The sequence below is a fragment of the Rhinoderma darwinii genome, chromosome 2 (assembly GCF_050947455.1).
Source record: "Rhinoderma darwinii isolate aRhiDar2 chromosome 2, aRhiDar2.hap1, whole genome shotgun sequence".
Taxonomy (NCBI): Eukaryota; Metazoa; Chordata; class Amphibia; order Anura; family Rhinodermatidae; genus Rhinoderma; species Rhinoderma darwinii.
The window spans coordinates 426360529-426386314 of NC_134688.1; the positions used below are offsets into that span (position 1 = coordinate 426360529).

Genomic DNA, 25786 nt, shown 5'->3' on the forward strand with positions numbered 1-25786 from the left:
GGCACAGTGACCAGGCTGCCGCCATTTGTAGGAGAAGGATCCTTGGCTCAATGTTCCTGGAGGAGGACTAGCTGGACATTCACTACAGCTCAGCAGTGTCAGGAGACACAAGGGAAAAGATGTCGTCTTCTTCAACAGAGGAGCAGAAAGCAGAGGTAAGGGTGGTATGCCGCGTGGTAGTGAGTAGCTCTCACTCTGACCCGCGGAGGCGCACGCGGTAATATATCCGCCGGACTCACGCCGTAGCCAAAGGGCGAGGGGCATAGCTTCCACCTTTGGGGATTCCGCAGTGTGAGTGGTAGCACCACAGTGATCCGCGGAGACGGCCCATTTCCTTCTTGAGACCCGCCGGGCCGGGTCAGTGAGCGCCAGGCGCAGCCACCCATGAGCTGGTAGGACTCCCACGAGGGCGAGTGCCTCAGCTACTGAGAGACTTGATTTGAATACTGTATTGTCGTTATTTGGCCTGTTTGAAATTGTGATTTTCAGTAAACCGTTTATTTGAAAAGAACTGAGTAGTGTTGTGGTGTCCACGTTTAGTCTTACCTAACAGTCGGACTTCTAAATGGTGTGTCTGGTATTGTACAAAACATCCGCACTCCAGTATTGCCTAATCTTTGACTTCTTCACTAGCCCCATATGTAGCACAGACCCCAAAATGTCATAGTTTTCGCTGAATTTACAGGGTCTACCAGTGGGGGCTGCAAATGATGACGTGGGGTTTTAGGTGAAGAACTGCTGCACATATAAATTAGTCTGGGCCGTCGTTTTGCATTATTGCGTTCCAAGAGTCAGAACTTTTTATTTTTCCGTTGACGAGCTATGTGAGTGCTTGATTTTCATGGAACGAGCTGTCGTTTTTATTAGTATCATTTTGGGGTACATGCGATAATTTGATCAGTTTTTATTCCATTTTTCTGAGGTGAGGAGACCAAATACCAGAAATTCTTTCACTATTTTTTTTATAATTTTTTACCGGCGTTCTCTGTGCAGTATAAACAACATGTTTACTTTATTCTGCAGTTGGATACGATTATGGCAATACCAAATTTATATAGTTTTTATATGTTTTACTACTTTTACAAAAAAACAAACACTTTTTTCTAAATAAAATGTTTTAGTGTCACCATCTCCTGAGAGCCATAACTTTTTTATTTTTTTGTCGACGGAGCTTTGTGAGGGCTTGTTTTTTGCGTGACACACTGTAGTTTTTATTGGTACCATGTTTGGCTACGCGCGACTTTTTGATCACTTTTTATTCCATTTTTTTGGAAACAACGTGACCAAAAAAGGAAATTCTGCCATTGTTTTTTATGGTATTTTTTTTACGGTGTTCACCGTGCGGGATAAATAATATGATATTTTTTTAGGTCAGGCCAATACGAACGCGGCGATACCTATTATGTCTAGTTTTTGTCTTTTTTTTCTAATTATAAAGGGCTTGATCAGGGAAACAAGGCGATTATTGTTTTTATTACGTAAAACTTGTATTTATTTATTTATCTAAAACTTATTTTTTACTTTTTTTTCACTTTTTATTTTACACATACTAGGGGACTGGAAGATCTGATCTTCTGATCCCCTGCACAATACACTGCACTACTTCTGTATGTACTGATGTAGTGCAGTGTATTGTAACTGTCACTTTACAACTGACAGTTGAGCCTATTACGTCCTGCCTTGGGCAGGACCTAATAGGCTCCCGTACCTGGCAACCAGGAAGCCGTTGCTAGGCTTCCTGGTTGCCATTGCAACCATCAGAACCCCGCGATTTTTCGCGGGGGGGGGGGGCAATGGGATGCAGAGGGAGCCCCCTCCCTCTGTATCAATCACTTAAATTCCGCTGTCGCTATTGACAGCGGCATTTAAGGGGTTAAACTACAGCGATCGGAGAGGACAGTGATCGCTGCAGTTGCAGTGGGATGTCGGCTGTATATTACAGCCGACATCCGATGAAGATGGAGCGAGCACAGCTCCTGTGCCCGCTTCATCCTCAGTGCGTTACTATACGCCCATTTTCGGGAAGGGGTTAATAAAAATAGTGTTTTGTTTTTTTACACCGCTTTCTCTGATCTCCTCACGTATCTCACAGAAGTGAGGAGATCAGAGAAAGTGACAGGAGCTTTCTCCTGCAGACGACGTCACAGACGGCTGTGATTGGTCAGTCTTCAGAGACTGACCAATCACAGCAATCGCCGGCATTGGGGACTGCTAATTGGTCCCCAGGCCGTTAGCAGAGACGGTTAGCTGTCAATGACAGCTGCCGCCGCTGTTATGTCACTATGTGATTTCACATAGTGACAGTTTATTCCTGCTCCGTAATAGTACGGCGAAGGTACGCTGGAATAAGCGGCCAGCGACGTACTATTACGGCGAAGGTACGCAAGGGGTTTAGTGCTTGCTGTGGATTTTCAAATCCACAGTATGCTTTGTTCCGCTGCAAAAAGGAGGTGGATCAAATCCATATCAAAATTCATTTCAAATCTTCAGATTTCCAGATTTTCAATACGGGTTTGCTGTGGCTTTTTCCGCAGCAAATCCGCCTTGTGTGAACATAGTCTTATGTATATATTTTCAAGTTAAAAAAGGATTTAGGAATAACACAGTTTTGTCTAAAGGGTGGGCACTCCCCCATGACCTAAATCTCTTATTTTGGTTTGATTTAATAATGTCACAGGATAACATGTGGCTCTTTCCTTGGCATTCTGTCAGTAAGGGTATGTGCACACATAATGTTTTCAGCCATTTTTCGGGCCGTAAATGTCCTGAAAAACGGCTGAAAAATCGGAAGCAGAACGCCTACAAACATCTGCCCATTGATTTCAATGGGAAATACGGCATTCTATTTTTCAAAACGGCCACGTAAAAAAACGCCCGCAAAAAAGAAATGCATGTCACTTCTTGAGCCTTTTTTCGAGCCGTTTTTCATTGACTTTATAGAAGAAAAAAAAGGCTCCAAAAACGGCCGTAAAAAACGCAGCGAAAAACGCGAGTGGCTTAAAAACCATCTGAAAATCAGGAGATGTTTTGCCTTAAAAATAGCTTCGTATTTACAGACGTTTTTGAGTTTGTGTTTGCACTTAGGCTGGGTTCACACACCCTATTTACGGACGTAATTCGGGCGTTTTAACCTCGAATTACATCCGAAAATACGGCTCCAAAGCGCCGGCAAACATCTGCCCATTCATTTGAATGGGTTTTACGATGTACTGTGCCGACGGTCATTTTTTTTTTCGTAAAAAAGACGCCCGCGTCAAAGAAGTGCCTGTCACTTCTTGGGACGTAATTGGAGCCGTTTTCCATTGGCTCCATAGAAAAACAGCTCCAATTACGTCCGTAATGGATGCTGCGAAAAACGCCTGCACTTGCCATTACATCTGAAATTCAGGAGCTGTTTTCTACTGAAAACAGCTCCGTAATTTCAGACGTATCGGACGTGTACGTGTGAACATACCCTAAGGCTACATTCACATGACAGTGAAAAAAAAACGGCCATTAAAAACAAATCAACTGTCAGTTGATATATATGGACAGTACTGTCAATGGCTTCCCCGAGCACAACGCTTATAGTAGCGTTGTGTCCGGGGAGCAGGGTTGCCAACTGTCTCGGGTGACCTCGGTCACAAACATAGGGACAGTCATTGGGTCGGTGCTGGGGCCAGTAACGTGTGAGTCACCTGGTCCTGACCTCATGTTCAGAGACCAGGCAGGGGGGTGCGGGTGGATTGAGTGTCCGACTCACTAGTCACAGCCGCACTTGTAGCTTTCCTGTGCTTAATTATCATGGGAAAGCTACAAGCGGGGCTGTGACTGGTGAGTCTCACAGTCACTCCCAGTGCACACTGCATGTGGCAGCAGCAGCAGCCAGTCTGACTGAGAGTCTGTACTCCAGTCACCACCCACACGCAGCAGACAGACGTTGCTGGCAGGATAAAGTGAAATAATGCCTGTCGTTATTGAGTTGACCCTCAACTACTAATTTTTCACAGGCATCGGATGTGACAATTTCTATAGTGCAGTGGTCAGCTTGTTTGCCTTCCATGTGGAAGGTTGCTGGTTCAAAGCCCAGCAGGGTTGTTTTTTTTTATATTATTAATATCTTAATCGTATTAGGCTAAGTTCACACTAGCATTAATATACGTTTATCTCTCTTCAGTCAGAGGAAGAGAGGATCGATATGTTACACGGAAAGTAACGGTTCCATTAGAATTACCATTGAATGTAATGGTAATTCTTTTGTATTAGTTGATTTCCGTTTGTCTCCGTTCGCTAGATTGGCAACGATGTCGGGGAGTCTTCGGCGAGCGGAGGAGCTCCCTCCGCTCTGAATTAATTCTAAAGCAGGGAGCTGATAGTTTCCTGCTTCAGAAGTAGTGGCTACTCCTTGAGCAGAATCCCCGTTGCCGATGATCTGGACATTGATATCAGTGGCTCCTCCTGGAGCGGAATCCCCGGCCAGAGTCAGCAACGGGAATACGCTCAAGGAGTATCCACTGACGTCACTGTCCATATATGGACAGTAACATCAGGGCTTGCCTCTAGGAGCGAAATCCCCGGCCTATGCTCTGGCTGGGGATTCCGCTTCTAGAGGGAGTCGCAATGGCGCTGTCTACAGGGTGGGGTAGCACTATCTACAGGAGGGAGGCACTATCAACATGGGAACTGTCGCACTATATAGGAGCACTATCTACATGGGCACTGTGGCACTATCGATAGGGCACTGGCACTTTATATATGGGCACTAGGGGCAGCTTTGGGGGTATTATACTGTATAAGGGAAGCTAGGGGGGCATTATACTGTATGGAGCAGCTATGGGGTCATTATACTGTATGGGGAGGCTATTGAGGCATTATGCTGCAGGGGGGCTTTAAGCTGTATGGGGCAGCTATGGGGCTTGATACTGTATGGGGCAGTTATGGGGCATTAAACTGTATGGGGCAGCTATGGGGCATTATACTATATGGGGGCATCTGTATGGGCATTTTACTGTAGGGGGCAGCTATGGGGGCATTATGCTGCATGGGGCAGCTATGGGGCATTATGTTGTATGGGGGAATTTGTTTGGGCATTATACTGCATAGGGGCATCTGTGTGGGCATTATACAGCATGGGAGAATCTATGTGGGCATTATACAGTATGGGGGCATTATACGGTATGGTGGCAGCAAGAGGGCAATATACTGTGGCACTATCTATCTACAGTGAAGGAAATAAGTATTTGATCCCTTGCTGATTTTGTAAGTTTGCCCACTGTCAAAGACATGAACAGTCTAGAATTTTTAGGCTAGGTTAATTTTAACAGTGAGAGATAGATTATATAAAAAAACAAAAAAAAAAACAGAAAATCACATTGTCACAATTATATAGATTTATTTGCATTGTGCACAGAGAAATAAGTATTTGATCCCTTTGGCAAACAAGACTTAATACTTGGTGGCAAAACCCTTGTTGGCAAGCACAGCAGTCAGACGTTTTTTGTAGTTGATGATGAGGTTTGCACACATGTTAGATGGAATTTTGGCCCACTCCTCTTTGCAGATCATCTGTAAATCATTAAGATTTCGAGGTTGTCGCTTGGCAACTCGGATCTTCAGCTCCCTCCATAAGTTTTCGATGGGATTAAGGTCTGGAGACTGGCTAGGCCACTCCATGACCTTAATGTGCTTCTTTTTGAGCCACTCCTTTGTTGCCTTGGCTGTATGTTTCGGGTAATTGTCGTGCTGGAAGACCCAGCCACGAGCCATTTTTAATGTCCTTTTGACGGTACATGGCTCCATCCATTCTCCCATTGATGCAGTGAAGTAGTCCTGTGCCCTTAGCAGAGAAACACCCCCAAAACATAATGTTTCCACCTCCATGCTTGACAGTGGGTACGGTGTTCTTTGGGTCATAGGCAGCATTTCTCTTCCTCTAAACACGGCGAGTTGAGTTAATGCCAAAGAGCTCAATTTTAGTCTCATCTAACCACAGCACCTTCTCCCAATCACTCTCAGAATCATCCAGATGTTCATTTGCAAACTTCAGATGGGCCTGTACATGTGCCTTCTTGAGCAGGGGGACCTTGCGGGCACTGCAGGATTTTAATCCATTACGGCGTAATGTGTTACCAATGGTTTTCTTGGTGACTGTGGTCCCAGCTGCCTTGAGATCATTAACAAGTTCCCCCCGTGTAGTTTTCGGCTGAGCTTTCACCTTCCTCAGGATCAAGGATACCCCACGAGGTGAGATTTTGCATGGAGCCCCAGATCGATGTCGATTGACAGTCATTTTGTATGTCTTCCATTTTCTTACTATTGCACCAACAGTTGTCTCCTTCTCACCCAGCGTCTTACTTATGGTTTTGTAGCCCATTCCAGCCTTGTGCAGGTCTATGATCTTGTCCCTGACATCCTTAGAAAGCTCTTTGGTCTTGCCCATGTTGTAGAGGTTAGAGTCAGACTGATTAATTGAGTCTGTGGACAGGAGTCTTTTATACAGGTGACCATTTAAGACAGCTGTAAAGGATCTGCCAGGCACAGCTTCTGTGTATACGCCCATAGGTAATCAGTCTGCACCTGCTTCTATGTCTGTGAGACTGACTCCATCTTCCACCACTCAGGATGGCAGGCTTAGGAGTGGGAGAGCCTATCACAGCCTGGCCAGACGGAGCTAGCTCCCGCCCTCTGTCTATTTATACCTGCCTTTCCTGTTCCTCCTTGCTTGTGATTCTTCTCGTGTGGTTTCCTGGCCCTGCTGCAGCTTCTGAACTATTTGACCCTGCTTCATACTGACCCTGGCTTACTGACTACTCTCCTGCTCTGCGTTTGGTACCTCGTACACTCCTGGTTTGACTCGGCTTGTTCACTACTCTCCTGCTCAGCATTTGGTACCTCGTACACTCCTGGTTTGACTCGGCTCGTTCACCACTCTTGTTGCTCACGGTATTTCCTTCACTGTACATGGGCCCTGTGTCACTATCTACATTGGAACTAGGGGCAGCTAATGGTGCATTATGCTGTATGGGAGAAGCTATTGGGGCGTTATGCTGTATGGGGGAAGCTATGGGGGCGTTATGCTATATGGGGAAATTTGTTTGAGCATTATACTGCATGGGGGCATCTGTATGGGCATTATACTGCATGGGAGAATACGTGTGGGCTTTATTCTGTATGGGTGCATCTGTGTTGGCTTTATACTGTATGAGTGCATCTATGGGGCATTATACAGTATGGTGGCAGCTAGAGGGCATTATACTGTGTAGGGGCAGCTATTTGGTATTATACTGTGTGGGAGGCACTATGGGAGCATGATACTGTGTGGGAGGCACTATGGGAGCATGATACTGCGTGAGCTGAATTGGGTGTGTATGGGCGGGGTTTGGGTGGGATTAGAGGCGTGTCCCTCTTTGTGACACTTGAAAGTTGGGAGGTATGCATTCACTTCATTGGGAGAGGGCTGCAATACTGTGAATCGCCGCTGCATCAGGGTCGACGATTCACAATGAGCAAGTAGAAATGAAGGGGTAGCAGCGCTCGTACCGACCCCAAAACTATTGATGGCCTATCCTGAGGATAGGCCATCAATTTTTAGGGGCTGGAAAACCCCTTTAAAAGGAACCTTTTAGCACACTCATGCTGCTCTAACAATGGACACAAGCAAGTGCTAAAGCTATGACTTCTCTTATATGACGCGGCACTTTAGAGTAACACATAGTTTAGTTTAATCAGTGCAGCTGTCACTATATCATACTGCCCGCAGTTAGGGCAACATTAACAGGCCGACAGGTTCACATAAACAAAATAGAAGATACAGGATTGTTTTCAAAATAGAAACTGGGGAGGGAACCTCCAGCTCACCTTACACACTCCAGTGTGGTGTGGATTGTTGATTGCGCTCGGATCCTCGTGTCGGCACACGGCAGGCTAGCAAGAAGGGAAGAAAGTAGGATCCAGCGCTGGGTGGAATTAAAATGGATTTTCTGTTCCAAGTTTAATGGAATGAATTAAAAGGAAGTCCAGTTGTATATGGTCCTGGGTGTATGAGAAGTGGAGGTAAGTGTCCTCGAGGCCTACGCGTTTCGGACGACTGCCGCGTCCTTAAACTTGGCTGTAGTGATTTTTTGAATAGAGCGCGCTGTCAGTTTTATACTCAGTCAGCTGATTGTTGATTGCGTGTCATCGTCTGTGTTGCGTTGGACCGCAAGCCGGAAATGGTCATTAGGTTCCGTGTTGTGATCTGTCAGGTCTTATCAGTGAGTAATGATATTGTTATGGGACTTTGTTAACCTGAATTGATTCGTTTGTATAGTGTATTTGTCCATGTTTCTGACAAGTTCCAATTGTTAATGGTAGTTATGTATTTTGTTTAATTATGGCGTTTCAGATTTCTGTATGGGTGTCTGACAATCGCGATGGCCGGATTGGTTGGAAACCCGGGCCTGATGTGTCTCCCAAGAACCATCATGAACGTACATATTGGATGGTGAGTCATATATAAACATGGATTCTACTTATTGCCCATATACAACTGGACTTCCTTTTAATTCATTCCATTAAACTTGGAACAGAAAATCCATTTTAATTCCACCCAGCGCTGGATCCTACTTTCTTCCCTTCTTACAGGATTGTTTTGGTACAATCTTAAAACCCCATCTATGATCAAAAATAGATACATAAGAGCAGAGGAGAAAAAGGTTGTTAAAACAGTGGCATAACAATTGCGGTCACAGGGGGGGGGGGTTGACCTGGAATGGGCGAGCCCCACTTAAAACCGGATCCTCGTATTTCACAAAGCGTTAGAACGGTGTATGCTGCTTCTTACATAATTTACTAATGCTGCCCGGCCAGATGTGGCAGTGGGCCTTGTGTACCAGGCCATGAAGGCAAGAGGAGCGAATAGTGGGGAGTACATTTTTATGTCGGTTCTGGAGTCCATGCTTAAGGTGGACGAGGCTATTCAAAAGTGTGGCGTGTGGTGCGGCACAATGTAGTTACACTGCTGTGTGTAAATATTATTCTAGTTCTATATGTAACCCATTCATTCATTTTACACTTACCTTTGCAGTCTTCTCTTCTCTTCAGCAGGGGGGCATCAAGCTCACAAGTGCTTACCACACACTGAAGCTGAGCCGCTCCCTCTGCCCTATCCAGACACAGCAGTTGGTGTCACTGGGATTGCTCTTCATCGCTTTGGACCTTTAGCAATAATAAAAATTATTAAGTGAAAGAAAAAAAATATATATATAAACATTGCAAAGAGCTTCGTCATTAGTTCTACAGAGTTTTAAACGTTAGGGTTAACGCTTATGACGTTGAGCGTGACATCAAGATGTGCTAGATTGCAGCATGAGACTGCTGAGCAACTTAAATACACCCCAGCTAGACGCACACTGGAGCTGCTGCTTACTGGTTAAAAAGCAACCATTCAGTCCAAATAAACCAACAAATTAAATACTGCAAAATTATTGTTAACTTACCTGCTGACCTCACTTGCTTCTGGCTTTGCTTCCTAATTCCGGTCCCCGTTTTCCAGAATCCAAGATGGCTGCTACTGTCTCAGACTTGCATATAGAAAGCATTGCCTGCCAGTCTGAGACATGCCCCACCTCCTTCACTGCTCTCAGAAGGACAAGCACCGATGATGTCAGCGCTGTGTCCATCTCTTCTGACACGTCTCCTGCTGGGTCCTTGACAGGGGTTCCGGCTGCAGCAACATCCTCACCGACAGCGCGTTAGTGGAGGATGGAGCAAGACAGTGCCAGGGTTGGCATGAATCAGCTTCTGTATGTAAGTATATCACATTGTATGCTTGTAACGGTCTTTTATGTTTTACTGTCTGTGTTTTGTTTAAAGGTTTCCGTGTCTTGGCCTATGTTGGATTGTCGTGGGATCGAATTTTTAGCAATAAAATGGTCAAAGCGGGATGTACGGGGCAGTTATTTTCAATAAAGTGTTTTTTATATTCTTTTCGACTGTGTAACAGGGCTAGTAATCGAGGTGTCTGACTGACACCTCTCCATTACAATCGCTAGGGTTTGGTGTCAATCAGTGATGTGCTATGTCCAATTTTTTCTGAAATTACCCCAGTACCCAACGCACCAGAGGTACTTGGAAGAGGTGAGAACCATCAAACAAACAACATAATGGGCAGCCGCAGGCTGGTGTTTTTAGGATGGTAGGGGACCAATAGCCATGGACCTTCCCATCTGGATAATCAGACTGCAGCTATTGAGTTTTTTTTAAATATATATATATATATATATATATATATATATATATATATATATATATATATATATATATATATATATATATATATATATATATTTGTATTTATAGGACAGTGTAATGCCTTTCTTAAAAAAAAAAAGTAAAAAAAAATAGTAAATGATTAAACAAAAAAACATGTGGGGTCCTCCTATTTCCCTATCCAGCCAAGAAAAACCAACAACCACAGTCTGAAATTCTCAGGATGAGAAGGTCCATGTCTATTGGTTCCTTCCCATCCTAAAAACACCAGCCTGTGGCCATCCCAGGGGCCACCCATCACATTTGAGTCGCTCCCGATATTCCTTGGCTCTTCCCAGTACACCTGGTGCGTTGGGTACTGGGGTAATAGATTGGAGAGGTTGGTGTCAGCCAAAAGTAGACATGGCACACCTCTGGCTGACGCCAAATCCTAGCGATTGTAATGGAGAGGTATCAGCCAGACACCTCGATTACTAGCTCTGTTATACAGTGGAAAAATTTATAAAAAACACTTTATTGAAATAAACTGCCCCCCACAACCTGCTTTGACCATTTTATTGGTAAAAATTGAAATGAAACCTGTAAAAAAAAACACAGACAATAAATCATATAAGACCGTTACCAGCATACAATGGTACACTTACATACAGAAGATGATTCATGCCAACCTTGGCGCTGTCTTCCTCCGTCCTCCACTGACGCGCTGTCAGTGAGGATGTTGCTGCAGCCAGAACCCCTGTCAAGGACCCAGCAGGAGAAGCAGGGCCCCCTACAGCTAAATTTTCTGGGCCCCCCTACCGTGGCACCGCCTGTTAACGGTACTCCGTCCAGAACTATATCATGGTACCCAGGGCCGCCATCAGGGGGGGTATTAGGGGTACTGATGTGAGAGGCCCGGCCAAATCTAATTGAAAGGGGGGCCCGGCAAACTGCCGCGACTTGCCTTTGGTAGAAAAAAAACAGGCCCCTGCAATGGGGCCCATTTTTTTCACCAAAAGAATGTCGTGAGCTGCGGGCCCCCCTTTCAATTAGGTTTGGCCGGGCCTCTCACATCAGTACCCCTAATACCCCCCCTGATGGCGGCCCTGGGTAGCATGGGGGTCGTCATGGGGGCCGTCAAAGACCGCCGCCCGTGCGACCGATCGCGTGCACCCGCAAACTCCCGCGCATGCGCACCCGCGACAGCCTGGAACCGCGCACCGAATTTTGAGGCAGATTTTGACCTGCCCACACTATCTTGCCGCGTTTTTTGCCCACGGCGATTGAGGACAGCAGACAAAAAACGCAGGGAAAAATGCATTTTCTGCCTCCCATTGATTTCGATGGGAGGTCAGAGGCGGAACCGCGACAAGAAAGGACGTGCTGCTTTTTCTTTTTTCCACGACTGGCTCCCATTGATTTCAGATTAAATCAATGGGAGGCGGTTTTGGAAGTTGTTTGGTGCTGATTCTGACGCAGTGTCCGAGTCAATATCAAGGGCCAAAAACTCTGTGAACTGGGCCTTATTGTTAGGGCTTATTCAGACGAACGTGTAATACATCCGTGCAACGCGCGTGATTTTCACGCGCCTCGCACGGACCTATGTTACTCTATGGGGCCGTTCAGACTGTCAGTGATTTTCACGCAGCGTGTGTCCGTGTGTCCGCTGCGTAAAACTCACGACATGTCCTATATTTGTGCATTGTTCGAGCATCACGCACCCATTGAAGTCAATGGGTGCGTGAAAATCACGCCCAGCACTTCCGCAGCAGTATAAACTATGAATGAAAACAGAAATGCACCACGTGCTACAAACATACAAACAGAGTGTCATAATGATGGCGGCTGCGCGAAAATCACGCAGCCACGCATCATACGCTGCTGACACACGGAGCTGTTATGGACCTTTTGCATGCGCAAAACGCCACGTTTTTGCGCGCGTAAATAGCACACGCTCGTGTAAATCCGGCCTTAGGGTAGGAACACACTAGGCATGAACGCTGCGGATTTTATGCAGCACATTTTATTGTGGATAATCCGCAGCGTATCACAGTCGCAGCAGAGTGGATGAGATATGAACAAATCTCATCCACACGCTGCAAAAAAAATGGACCTGCAGTGTGGCTTTTGGCTTTTTAAGCAGCAGCGTGTCAATGTATTCTGTGGAATCGCTGCTCCTCTGTTGCGGAAATGCCGCGGTTCTGCCGCAAAAATCACAAATGAGAAAAAATAAAAAGGCACTTTTTTAAATTTATAAAAAAGTTTAGACTTGCTCCGGCCGTAGTCCTGGTGACGCGATCCTCTATTCTTAGCGCAGCCCCGCCTCCTGTCATGACTTTTCATCCCATGTGACTGCTGCAGCGGTCACATGGTCTACAGCGTCATCCCAGGAGGCGGGGCTACGTTCAGAAGAGAGAGACGCGTCACCTAAACTACGGCCGGGGCAAGTCTAAACTTTTTTTTCCCTGCAGGATTCCCGCAGCGGACACGCCTCACGAAACCTGCGCCACTATTTGGTGCGGTTTTGCTGGCAGAATTCCCTGCGGCTACCGGGGCGGATAAGCTGTGTCGTTTTACTCAGCATATCCGCCTAGTGTGTCCCTTATGATGTCGCTCCTGGAGCTGCTGCCGGTCTCTAAATAGGCAGTTGGTCCAGTAGAATTTGGAATTATTTTTTTTTGTGAACCAGCTTAAAAAAATACAAAACTTTTGTGTTAAGGCCTGTTCACATCACCGTTCGCTTCCGTTCCGGGGTTCCGTCTGAGGTTTCCGTCGGGTGAACCCCGCAACGGAAAGTGACAGCACAGCTTCCGTTTCAGTCACCATTGATCTCAATGGTGACGGAAACATCGCTAATGGTTTCCGTTCGTCACCATTCTGGCTGGTTTTCGGACGGAATCAATAGCGTAGTCGACTGCGCTAATGGTGACGGAAACGGAAGCTGTGCTGTCACTTTCACTTTCCGTTGCGGGGTTCACCCGACGGAAACCTCAGACGGAACCCCGGAACGGAAGCGAGCGGTGATGTGAACAGGCCCTAACACAAAAGTTTTGTATTTTTTTAAGCTGGTTCACAAAAAAAAATAATTCCAAATTCTACTGGACCAACTGCCTATTTAGAGACCGGCAGCAGCTCCAGGAGCGACATCATAAGGGACACACTAGGCGGATACGCTGAGTAAAACTACACAGCTTGTCCGCCCCGGTAGCCGCAGGGAATTCTGCCAGCAAAACCGCACCAAATAGTGGCGCAGGTTTCGTGAGGCGTGTCCGCTGCGGGAATCCTGCAGGGAAAAAAAAGTTTAGACTTGCCAGGGCCGTAGTTTAGGTGACGCGTCTCTCTCTTCTGAACGTAGCCCCGCCTCCTGGGATGACGCTGTAGACCATGTGACCGCTGCAGCAGTCACATGGGATGAAAAGTCATGACAGGAGGCGGGGCTGCGCTGAGTAAAACTACACAGCTTGTCCGCCCCGGTAGCCGCAGGGAATTCTGCCAGCAAAACCGCACCAAATAGTGGCGCAGGTTTCGTGAGGCGTGTCCGCTGCGGGAATCCTGCAGGGAAAAAAAAGTTTAGACTTGCCCCGGCCGTAGTTTAGGTGACGCGTCTCTCTCTTCTGAACGTAGCTCCGCCTCCTGGGATGACGCTGTAGACCATGTGACCGCTGCAGCAGTCACATGGGATGAAAAGTCATGACAGGAGGCGGGGCTGCGCTGAGTAAAACTACACAGCTTGTCCGCCCCGGTAGCCGCAGGGAATTCTGCCAGCAAAACCGCACCAAATAGTGGCGCAGGTTTCGTGAGGCGTGTCCGCTGCGGGAATCCTGCAGGGAAAAAAAAGTTTAGACTTGCCCCGGCCGTAGTTTAGGTGACGCGTCTCTCTCTTCTGAACGTAGCCCCGCCTCCTGGGATGACGCTGTAGACCATGTGACCGCTGCAGCAGTCACATGGGATGAAAAGTCATGACAGGAGGCGGGGCTGCACTAAGAATAGAGGATCGCGTCACCAGGACTACGGCCGGGGTAAGTCTAAACTTTATCAATTTAAAAAAGTACCTTCTTTTTTTTTCTCATTTATGATTTTTGCGGCAGAACCGCAGCATTTCCGCAACAGAGGAGCAGCGATTCCACAGAATACATTGACACGCTGCTGTTTAAAAAGCCAAAAGCCACACTGCAGGTCCATTTTTTTTTGCAGCGTGTGGATGAGATTTGTTCATATCTCATCCACTCTGCTGCGACTAATACGCTGCGGATTTTCCACAATAAAATATGTTGCATAAAATCCGCAGTGTTCATGCCTAGTGTGTTCCTACCCTAAGGCCGGATTCACACAAGCGTGTGCTTTTTACGCGCGCAAAAAACGTGGCATTTTGCGCATGCAAAAGATCCATAACAGCTCCGTGTGTCAGCAGCGTATGATGCGCGGCTGCGTGATTTTCGCGCAGCCGCCATCATTATGACACTCTGTTTGTATGTTTGTAGCACGTGGTGCTTTTCTGTTTTCATTCATAGTTTATACTGCTGCGGAAGTGCTGGGCGGGATTTTCACGCACCCATTGACTTCAATGGGTGCGTGATGCGCGAAAAATGCACAAATATCGGACATGTCGTGAGTTTTACGCAGCGGACACACGGACACACGCTGCGTGAAAATCACTGACAGTCTGCACGGCCCCATAGAGTAACATAGGACCGCGCGAGGCACGTGAAAATCACACGCGTTGCACAGATGTATTACACGTTCGTCTGAATAAGCCCTAACAATAAGGCCCAGTTCACAGAGTTTTTGGGCCTTGATATTGACTCGGACACTGCGTCAGAATCAGCACCAAAAAACTTCCAAAACCGCCTCCCATTGATTTAATCTGAAATCAATGGGAGCCAGTCGCGGAAAAAAGAAAAAGCAGCACGTCCTTTCTTGCCGCGGTTCTGCCTCTGACCTCCCATCGAAATCAATGGGAGGCAGAAAATTCATTTTTCGCGGCGTTTTTTGCCTGCTGTCCTCAATCGCCGCGGGCAAAAAACGCAGCAAAAAAACGCGGCAAGATAGTGTGTGCAGGTCAAAATCTGCCTCAAAATTCTTTAAGGAATTTTGAGGCAGATTTTTTTTCTGCCTGCAAAATACTTTGTGTGAACAGGGCCATACATAAACAGCACTTTGACACACTTTACTCACCGTGTCAGAAGAGCTGCTGCTCCCATTCCAGTCCTCTTCAGGCGAGGTCCTTCAGGCGAGGTCTTCCAGGCGAGGTCTTCGGTCCAGACGTCCAGTCCTTCACCTCCAGCCAGGCTCCAGGTAAGTTGGGTCCATGTGTGTCCGCGGTTGCGCGCGCTTCGTTCGCGGGTGTGCGCGCGGCCAATCGCAAGTGCGCGCGCGGCCGATCGCAAGTGCGATCGCGGGTGCGCACGTGCTGTCGAGGCTGCGAGCGTGCGTGCTGTTGCTTCTGCGAGCGCCCGTGCTGTCGCGGTTGCGCGCTTTTGCCGGGTGCGTGCTCGGACGGTCGCGAGTTTGCGGGTGCGCGTGATCGGTCGGCGGTGTTTGACGGCCCCCATGAGAGGGGGGGCCCGCAGCTCACGACATTCATTTGGTGAAAAAAACGGGCCCCTTTGCAGGGGCCCGTTTTTTTCTACCAAAGACAAGTCGCAGCAGTGGCCGGGCCCCCCTTTCAATTAGGTTTGGCCGGGCCCCTCACACCACTACCCCTAATACCCCCCTGATGGCGGCCCTGAGGAGAAGTGTCAGAAGAGATGGACACAGACTGGCAGGCAACGCTCTCGCTCTCCACATGCAAGTCTGAGGCAGTAGCAGGCATCTTGGATCCCGGACAACTGAGACCAGAACGAGGGAACGGAGCGGGAAGCAAGAAAGTCAGGCCAGCAGATAGGCTAACAATAATTTTACAGTTTAATTATTTATTTTTTTGTGTGTTTATAAGAACGAGGGTCCCAAGCCCCCAGATTCTACTCATTGCACCCCCCACAGTGAGGCGGACATTAAATTGAGCGCCGGTCAAGCGTGCACACGTCCATTTCATTCAAAGTGTATGGGAATGACGGAAACATCAGAGAACATGCTTGACCGCCGCTCCGTACAAGCTCCGCCTGCATGGGAGTGCAAGTTTTATTTTACTCAAACTGACCAAAATGTAAGGCTGGGTTCACACTTGCATTCAGCCTTCTGTTATTCTGTTCCGTCAGAGGAGCAGAACAATGGAAAAATAAGAAGCGCCTGTTCCATTGCACAACGGACAACACCTGCCGCCAAGAATCCCATTGACTTTAATGGGCTTTGTCGGATTTCCGTTGGGGTGTCCGTGGTTTTAACGAAAATAATAGTGCAGCATGCTGCACTATTGTATCCGGTATTCTCTGTCAGATCTGCAACGGAGCCTCCAACGCAGATGTGAACAAGGCCTAACACAAAATTTTTTTGAAGCTGGTTCACAAAAAAAAAAACATACAAATTCTACTGGTCCAACTGCCTATTTAGAGACAGGCAGCAGCTTCAGGAGCGCATCGTAAGGGTAGGAACACACTAGGCGGATATGCTGAGTAAAACTACACAGCTTATCCGCCCCGGTAGCAACAGGGAATTCCGCCAGCAAAACCGCACCAAATAGTGGTGCAGGTTTCGTGAGGCATGTCCGCTGCAGGGGCCGGGCTACGTTCAGAAGCGAGACGCGTCGCCTAGACTACGGCCGGGGTAAGTCCAAACTTTTTTTTTTTCCCTGCAGGATTCCCGCAGCGGACATGCCTCACGAAACCTGCAATTAAACTGTAAAATTATTGTTAACCTACGCTGTAGACCATGTGACCGCTGCAGCAGTCTCATTGGATGAAACGTCATGACAGTAGGCCAGGCTGAGCTAAGAATAGAGGATCGCGTCGCCTAGAGTACGGCCAGGGTAAGTCTAAACTTTTTTATAAATTCGAAATAAAAAAATACCTTTTTTTTCTCATTTGTGATTTTTTGCGACAGAGCCGCAGCATTTCCGCAACAAAGGAGCAGCGATTCCGCAGCATAAAATTACATGCTGCGGCTTAAAAAACCACACTTCAGGTCAATATTTTTTGCTGTGTGTGCATGAGATTTGTTCAAATCTCATCCACTCTGCTGCTGCTAGTGTTATACGCTGCAGATTTTCTGCAATAAAATGTGTTGCATAAAATCCGCAGTGTTCATGCCTAGTGTGTTCCTACCCTAATGATAAGGCCCACTTCACAGAGTTTTTTGGCCTTGATTTTGACTCGGACACTGCGTCAGAATCAGGACCAAAAAACTTCCAAAACCGCCTCCCATTGATTTAATCTGAAATCAATGGGAGACAGTCGCAGAAAAAATAAAAAACAGCATGTCCTTTCTTGCCGCGGTTCCGCCTCTGACCTCATGAGAGGCAGAAAAAGCATTTTTCGCTGCGTTTTTTGTCTGCGGTCCTGAATCACCGCGGGCAAAAAAACGCCGCAAAATTTCGGCAAAAAAGTGTGGGCAGGTCAAAATTTTGAGGCTGATTTTTTATGCCTGCAAAACACTCTGTGTGAACAGGGCTATACTTAATCAGCAGTTTCAGACACTACTTACTGTGTCAAAAGAGCTGCTGGCTCCCATTCCAGTCCTCGTTGTCAGGCGATGATTTCTCCACACGTCTTCCAGGTCCAGTCTTCCAGGTCCAGGAAATATTGGGGATCGGAGAATGCCCGCCGTCGTGCTATAACTTGACTCCTCCCCCTCTCCTTACACAGCTGCGCTCTTACGTTGTGAAGGAGGAGAAGGAGGTGGAGGAGATGGCCCAGGTGAGTATAATGGAGGGGGGATGTACTCTGCACACAGCCTGGTGCGGTCGTGTGTGCACGGGTACTCACGGGTGCACGCGCAATTGCGAGTGTGCGCTCACGATCGCGGATGCGAGTGAACGGGCAGTGTTTGACGGCCCCCATGACGAGAGGCACAGACAAACTCGTTGATTGACTGTCTCGTTGATTGGCTCTCTTTTACATGTCGGACCGTGAAAGTAGAATGGATTATATGTAGTCCGGGACAGACATATGAATGCGTACCCAATTTGATGTCACAGTTTTGTTTGCTATTGTGAGCTAAACGTCTTTCTTTTATACTATGAAGTACGTTGATTTTATGCTGTGTGAGTAATGACCTTTCATGTTTGTAATTGTAGCTGCTGTTCACTACACATACCTGCAGAGGGCATACTTTTCCTACAAAATATCAGCGCAGACCAGCTTATAATAGTGCTATCCCTTCTAGAACATAAATTCATGTCAAACCAAATTTTTAAAGAACTGCACATTAAAGCTTCTCTAGAGCAGAGATTACAGAAAGTGATTTCTAATGTAATGTCTTAATCGAAGGCGATAGATCTGTTTTCTAATGCATAGATGAAGCAGATGCTCCTTATTCCTATTGGAGATAGGCTACAGGCCATGAGTACTTACTATAATGGAATATTAAAACACAGTCTGTAAGCCATTATATGCCCTTGTAAATGACAGCACAGTAATCGGCACAGGTCATGAAGGGCAGCAAAGCTGAAATAAGCACTCAGCCTGTAGAATACATTTTAAACCATCCTAATTTTTCCATGTAGTTAATCAATGTGTAAAATTATACCTCATCTAAAAAAACAACTCTGCTTGTTATTGTGGCAATTTTGCCGCAACCATTATTCTACTGGATTAACATGCATTTTTCACAAAGTGTTTTTCCACTTTGGTCGGTGAGAGAAAAATGTGACATAAAGGCCACAATAAGATGAAGGATTCAGCATGTTGTGGCTTCTAAAAATTCAGCAATCCTTAGAAACCAGCGGTGAGATTCAAATGTCAAGGTTTTCTGTTTTGCCAACAAAGACATGCGCGGGGGGTCGCGGTGTTTCACGGTGTATCGCGCCATTGAAAATTATTCTAATAATCAAATAAAACAATTCCAATATTCTAAATACACCCTATATTAAAGTGGACTCTTAATAAAGAAACTCCCTGTCCAGAATAGTTAACTAGATTGCCACACTATGTATATAATTACATAAGCGTACATACCTACCAACCCACACATTATATTAAACTCACCTCACTCATTACATATAGACCTATATGTGTATATTCAATATCCTAAGCGCGCTCAGCCCATTTAGTTAGGCTGTGAAGGGAGGCAGTGTGGCTTGCGCAGGATAATGGACATATACGGTGCTAGAACCAAGCTCAGTACATATATACAGCGCCAGAACAAAACTCAGTGCATATATACAGTACCAGAACAAATCTCAGAACATAAATACAGCACCAGAACAAAGCTCACTTCATATATACAGCACCAGAACAAAGCTCAGTACATATATACAGCACCAGAATCAAGATCAGTACATAAATACAGCACCAAAATCAAGTTCAGTCACGATTGGTACGTGGACCCACTGGGCCGTATCGCCTGGACGGTATGCCAGCTGGCCAACAGGACGCAGGTCACAGTCTATAGCTCGTATAGTGTACCTGTGGCAGCTCGGACAGTAGCAAGACAGGCTCAGCTGGGACTAGGCAGCAGGCAGAAGTCAGGCGTGGTGTAGCAGGACAGGCGTGGTATGCAGCACAGCACGACTTCAGCTCAGCACGGAACTTGACCAGGATAGCACTGTATACGGGTACAGAAACAGGGAACACTGGGAACTGGAAAACACTAGGAGACCATTTGCTTAACAAACTTTGGGTACGACAACACTTAGGCATGGGAGCAAGGGGCTGAGCCCTTCTTATAGTCCAGGGTGCTCATTGGCTAATTTTGACATTAACTACCCTACAGGACCCGGCCGAGGTACGCAGAAGTGAGCACTGGCGTCTCCTGAGGAGGAGTCTGGGACCAGCGCTGGCAGACCCATGGCTGTGGCTGTCAGGAGGTGAGTGAGCCTGACGGCCCGCGGCCATGGACATGACATTCAGAATGTAAATACAGCACCAGAACCAAGCTTAGTACATAAATACAATACCAGAACCAAGCTGTGTACAAATATACAGCACCAGAACCAAGCTCAGTACATATATACCACACCAGAGACAAGCTCAATATATATATATACAGTGCAAGAACCAAGCTCAGCAAATATATACAGCACTAAAACCAAGATCAGTAGATAAATACAGCAACAGAACCAAACTTAGTACATATATACAGTACCAGAACAAAGCCCTGTACATATATACAGCACCAGAACCAAGCTCAGAACATATATACAGCACCAGAACCAAACTCAGTACATATATACAGTACCAGAACAAAGCCCTGTACATATATACAGCACCAGAGCCACTCAGTACATATATACAGCACAAGAACCAAGCTCAGTACCTAAATACAGCACCGGAACAAAGTTCAGTACATAAATACAATACCAGAACCAAGCTCTGCAGATATATACAGCACCAGAACCAAGCTCACTACATAAATACAGCACCAGAACAAAGCTCATTACATATATACCAAACCAGAGCTAAGCTCAGTATATATATACAGCACAAGAACCAAGCTCAGCACATATATACAGCACTAAAATCAAGCTCAGTACATAAATACAGCAGCAGAACAAAGCCCTGTACATATATACAGCTCCAGAACCAAGCTGAGTACATATATACAGCATCAGAACAAAGCTCAGTACATAAATACAGCACCAGAACAAAGCCCAGTATATAAATACAGCACCAGAACCAAGCTCAGTGCATAAATACAATACCAGAACCGAGCTCTGTATATATATATACACAGCACCAGAACCAAGCTCACTACATAAATACAGCACTAGAACCAAGCTCAGTACATATACACCACACCAGAGCAAAGCTCAGTATATGTATACAGTACAAGAACCAAGCACAGCACATATATATACAGCACAAGAACTAAGCTCAGCACATATATACATAACTTAAACCAAGCTCAGTACATATATACAGCACCAAAACAGAGCTCAGTGCATAATTACAGAACCAGAACAAAGCTCAATAGATGAATTCAGCACCATAACCAAGCTCAGTACATATATACAGCACGAGAACAAAGCTCAGTACATACAAACAGCTCAAGAACCTATTTCAGTACATATGTACAGCACTGGAACCAAGCTCAGTACATATATACAGCACAAGCACAAATACAGCTCAGTACAGAGATCATTTGCAAATTAAGTTTAACCCCTGCCATATAAGTTTGTCCGGCATAAAACTAAAGCTCCCAGTATGGCCTTATCAATGGTAAGGATTTTCTGGGAGTTGCTATTTCACAAAAAAGAACGATACACCTGTGATCTCACTGCGGATCATACAGTGATTACATTACTGATCAGTTACAGTGAGAATGAACATTTACACTTAGTGACTCATAAGTGACATCTTCTCAGATTGGAGTCGTTCTTTTTTTTCCATCCGGTCCAGACATCCATGACGACGCCTCCTGGCCACCACCCATTTCTGCAGAGTTTGCTGCTCAGATGTCTTCGGCTCCTCACTTTTCCAACATGTCTGCACCTGTAAACGAAGATAAAAATCTCATGATGCCATGCTCATTGCCCCTGGATATAATAGTATCATACACTGTGCCCCATGATATAATATTACCATACACTGTGCCCCTGAATATAATAGTACTAAACACTGTGCTCCTGAATAAAATTGTGTCAAACACTGTACGGTAAAGCACCACACGCACACAGGGCCACCTGTAGATAGCGCCACTTACAATGCCCCCTGGAGATAGTGCCCCTCATAGAGCCCTCTGTAGATAGTGCTCCTCATAGAGCCTCCTGTAGATAGTGCCCCACATAGAGTCCCCTGTAGATAGTGGCCCTGTAGATAGTGTACCATGTAATTTATAGGCTGTAGATAGTGCCCCATGGAGTACCCTGTTGTTGGGGCCCCCTGTAGATAGTGCCCCCATAGAGTCCCCTGTAGATAGAGCCCCCAGTAGATAGTGCTCCCAACAATGCCCAATGCACAAAAAAAACACATGAAATGCTCACCTGTCCCCCTTCCCGCACCATCCTCCAGCGACGCCAGGACTCATCCAGCGGGAACGACGCAGCCTCGCGATGACATTATTGCACCAAGTGCATCATTGATAAAAGCCTGTATGGCGAGGCATCCTTTGCCTCTCCAGGCATCGCCAGATTAATCAATTGCATCCGTGTCCTAAGGAACAGGCTGTAATTTTAACAAACGGTTCGGGAGAACCAGGGCGAACCGGCCAGATCCCACCCCTGCTATAAATAACCCGTATCATCCAATGGTTGTAGCACTGTACATATCAATTTCACATCACGGATGAGATTTAGTCAAGTTTTCTTTGCATAACTGATATTTTTGATGTATGAACTTCTCATTTCAGGTCCTTTCACAGCATCTTCTATTGGTTCCATGTCAAGACTTTCATTAGGTAAATCAAAAATGTTGATTCTGCTTCTCCTAAGATGTTCAGAATCAGACTTGTTTTTGTATTTTAGATCATTGTCCAGTTGCATACCCAGTAATGCTTTAGCCTCAAACTTTCTTCTAAAAGGAATCGTCCAGTTTAGAAAACACATTTTCATATACCCTTTATGCACTGAAGCTGGCACGTTCCCAGAGTTTTTCCAGCAAGATGGTGCACCACCACATTATGGGTGTCAGGTCCGAGCATTCCTAGATGAACAGTTTCCTGGAAAGTGGATTGGTCGTCGTGGGCCAGTTGAATGGCCCCCTAGGTCTCCCGATCTGACCCCCTTAGACTTTTATCTTTGGGGTCATCTGAAGGCAATTGTCTATGCTGTGAAGATACGAGATGTGCAGCAACTGAAACTACGGATACTGGAAGCCTGTGCTAGCATTTCTTCTGCGGTGTTGCTATCAGTGTGTGAAGAGTGGGAGAAGAGGGTTGCATTGACAATCCAACACAATGGGCAGCACTTTGAACACATTTTATAAGTGGTCAGAAACGTGTAAATAACTCATGAAATAATAAAGTAACGTTAAAACCAAGCACACCATTGTTTTTCTTGTGAAATTCCCATTGAATGGCCAACTTCAAAATGGCCGCCATGGTCAACACTCCCCCCTCCCATATACTAATGTGCCACAAACAGGAAGTTAATATCACCAACCATTCCCATTTTATTTAGGTGTATCCATATAAATGGCCCACCCTGTATAATAATTGCTTTGCTTTTTTATGTGTTACTCATTTTTGGGTGCGTTTGTGTTTTTTTACAGGTTCGGTTGTTGGCCAATTTTGGATCCGAGGACTTCTTTGATGACTGCGTTTCTTTTATTCTCATTAAAATGGTTAACGAGGATTGTGTGAGGTTTTTTTATTTCAATGAAATAGTATTTATGTTCTTGTATTTTTTTAAACTTTATTACTGCCTGCACCCGCCCCAGCACCAGACCATCACTACAGATGGTCGGGTACTGGATCGCACCCGGCTCTTCCTGGTACCCCAATAGTAACACATAATAAAAAGCAAAACAATTATCATACTGACCTTTCCTGGGTCCGTGACAGTTAACGAAGCAGTGACAGCTCTAAGCTGTCATTGGTTAGTTTACATCAGTGGTCCCAGGTTATCCCTACTTTTAAAAGTAGGACAATGAACTGAGGTAACCGGGCACCACGAGATGTAAACTAACCAATGACAGATAAGAACTGTCACTCAGTATACTTATGCTTGTAATGGGTGCAGGATCATCCCGAGATGTGACAAAATGTCGGCGAATCTCTGGCACGTGCACCACTAAAAAAAACAAGTGCGGGGACTCCTTCAGATACAAAGGAGTCCCTATGCTAGGAGTTATTAGCGGTCATTCACCTACTTTCAGAAGTAGTTGAATGATCGCTAATAGCCAGGTAAGTCCCTGTTCGCATCTGTGTTCGGCATTCCGTTGTTCTGCTCCGTCAGAGGAGCAGAACAACGAAAATGCTTGAAGTGCAGGAGACAACCGGCGCCTAATGGAACCCATTGACTTTAATTGGTTCCGTCAGGGTGTCCGTGGTTTTACTGGAAACAATATACACAGCATGCTGCGCTAATGTTTACGGTATTTTCGGCAGAATCTGCGACGGAGGCCCCTAATGGAGCCTCCAACGCAGATGCGAATTAGGCCTTGCTGCCCACGGGTAACTTATGCAACTGTATGGCATCCGTCACAGGTATACATTAAACGTATACCTCGGAGAGGTCCCGACATCACTGTCCATGTATGGACAGTGACGTCGGGAGCAGTGTTGGAGTTCCAGGGCAGAGCGCTATTGCCTAGTGGCAAATACGGGCCTGATACAGGGCCCAGCAGACAGTATCACACCACACCACAGTAGGCTAAGATACATGGCCCACGTGTCATCCTGTCTGCTGGGCCCTGTATCTAAGCCTACCACATGGTAGACTTAGATACAGGGCCCCAGCAGACAATAATCTTATACTTACCCTCCTCTTCGGCTCTGGGCGCAGTGGAGGTCGATTCCGCATCACAACATTGTGTGCGACGCACATAGCGTCGTGACATCATGACGCTGAAAGACGTCAGGACCTATGCTGCGCTCGGAATTGAGGAGGGTAAGTATACTGTTACTGTAGTAACAGGGGCCCGTGTAGTTTATTACATAGGCCCTACTAATTTATTACATAGGCATAGCTATAGGGGTCACAGCGGTCGCAAATGCAACTCGGCCCCGAGGCCGGGGGGCCTGCAGCCCCTCGCACCACGTCTATTAAAAGTTACTATCATGATGCTGAAAGACGTCAGGACCTATGCTGCGCTCGGAAACGAGGAGGGTAAGTATACTATTACTATAGTAACAGGGGCCCATGTAGTTTATTACATAGGCCCCACTAATTTATTACATAGGCGTAGCTATAGGGGTCACAGCGGTCGCAAATGCAACTCGGCCTCCCGAGGCCAGGTGGGGTCTGCAGCCCCTCGCACCACGTCTATTAAAAGTTACTATCATGATGCTGAAAGACGTCAGGACCTATGCTGCGCTCAGAAACGAGGAGGGTAAGTATACTGTTACTATAGTAACAGGGCCCGCGTAGTCTATTACATAGGCCCCATACCTATGTAATAAATAGCAACTTATTTCTCATCTCTTCCGGAACTTTCTTTGGTTGCAGCATTGTGTTCTTGTAGAAACTTTAAAGCATAAGTACACCTTTGCAACATTTTTACATTTTTAATGCAAAAAGAGGCAACTTTGCAAATCAAATTGTCCGAACATTTGGTGTCTACAGCTCCTATACAGGTCTATATGTTTCCATGTTAACAGACAACAAAAACCCTGTGTACTCTAATCCTGCAGTCTTGGAGTATTGCCTTTCCTAATTCTTAGGGCTCGTGCACATTAGGGTCGGGTTCCGTTTGGGGTTTCCGTTCATCCATTCCATCAAAGGAAAAGATGAACGGAAAGCCAAACAGAAACCATAGCTTCCGTTTGCAATAGTATTGACTTCAATGGTAATGCTTCCGTTGCAACTGGTTTCCGTTTGTTTCCGTTCCGTAAGGTTTCAGTTTTTTTAGCGGAAACAATAGCATAGTCGACTACACTATTGTTTCCG

General features: G+C 46.1%; 2 protein-coding genes across 6 annotated transcripts in view; one reads left to right on the forward strand and one right to left on the reverse strand.

The window, feature by feature from the left end:
- Nucleotides 1-7934, reverse strand: part of EFCAB5 (EF-hand calcium binding domain 5) — an 81527-nt gene extending 73593 nt beyond the window's left edge. For all 3 annotated transcript variants that reach the window (XM_075854333.1, XM_075854332.1, XM_075854330.1), the window contains exon 1: nucleotides 7837-7934. The gene's annotated coding sequence lies outside the window, so the exon portion shown is untranslated. The remainder of the gene's footprint in view (nucleotides 1-7836) is intronic.
- On the forward strand, nucleotides 73-23528 carry LOC142743511 (uncharacterized). Of its 3 annotated transcripts, none has more exons than XM_075854334.1 (5): nucleotides 73-155; nucleotides 8363-8461; nucleotides 20014-20107; nucleotides 22588-22635; nucleotides 22759-23528. In XM_075854334.1, exons 1-5 carry the CDS (start codon nucleotides 120-122, stop codon nucleotides 23160-23162), a joined length of 681 nt encoding a protein of 226 aa, XP_075710449.1. In that variant the 5' UTR covers nucleotides 73-119; the 3' UTR covers nucleotides 23163-23528. The 3 variants fall into 3 exon arrangements, with proteins under 3 accessions (XP_075710449.1, XP_075710451.1, XP_075710450.1); XM_075854336.1 differs by having other exon boundaries at nucleotides 23448-23528; XM_075854335.1 differs by lacking the exon at nucleotides 8363-8461 and having other exon boundaries at nucleotides 77-155.
- Nucleotides 23529-25786: the final 2258 nt, after the last annotated feature.

Coding starts and splice junctions, on each gene's coding strand:
- LOC142743511 (XM_075854334.1), top strand. CDS start 120: ATGTCGTCTTCTTCAACAGAGGAGCAGAAAGCAGAG. Junction 8,462..20,013: donor ATGAACGTACATATTGGATG/GTGAGTCATATA, acceptor ACTACCCTACAG/GACCCGGCCGAGGTACGCAG. Junction 22,636..22,758: donor CATGTCAAGACTTTCATTAG/GTAAATCAAAAA, acceptor TTCTTCTAAAAG/GAATCGTCCAGTTTAGAAAA.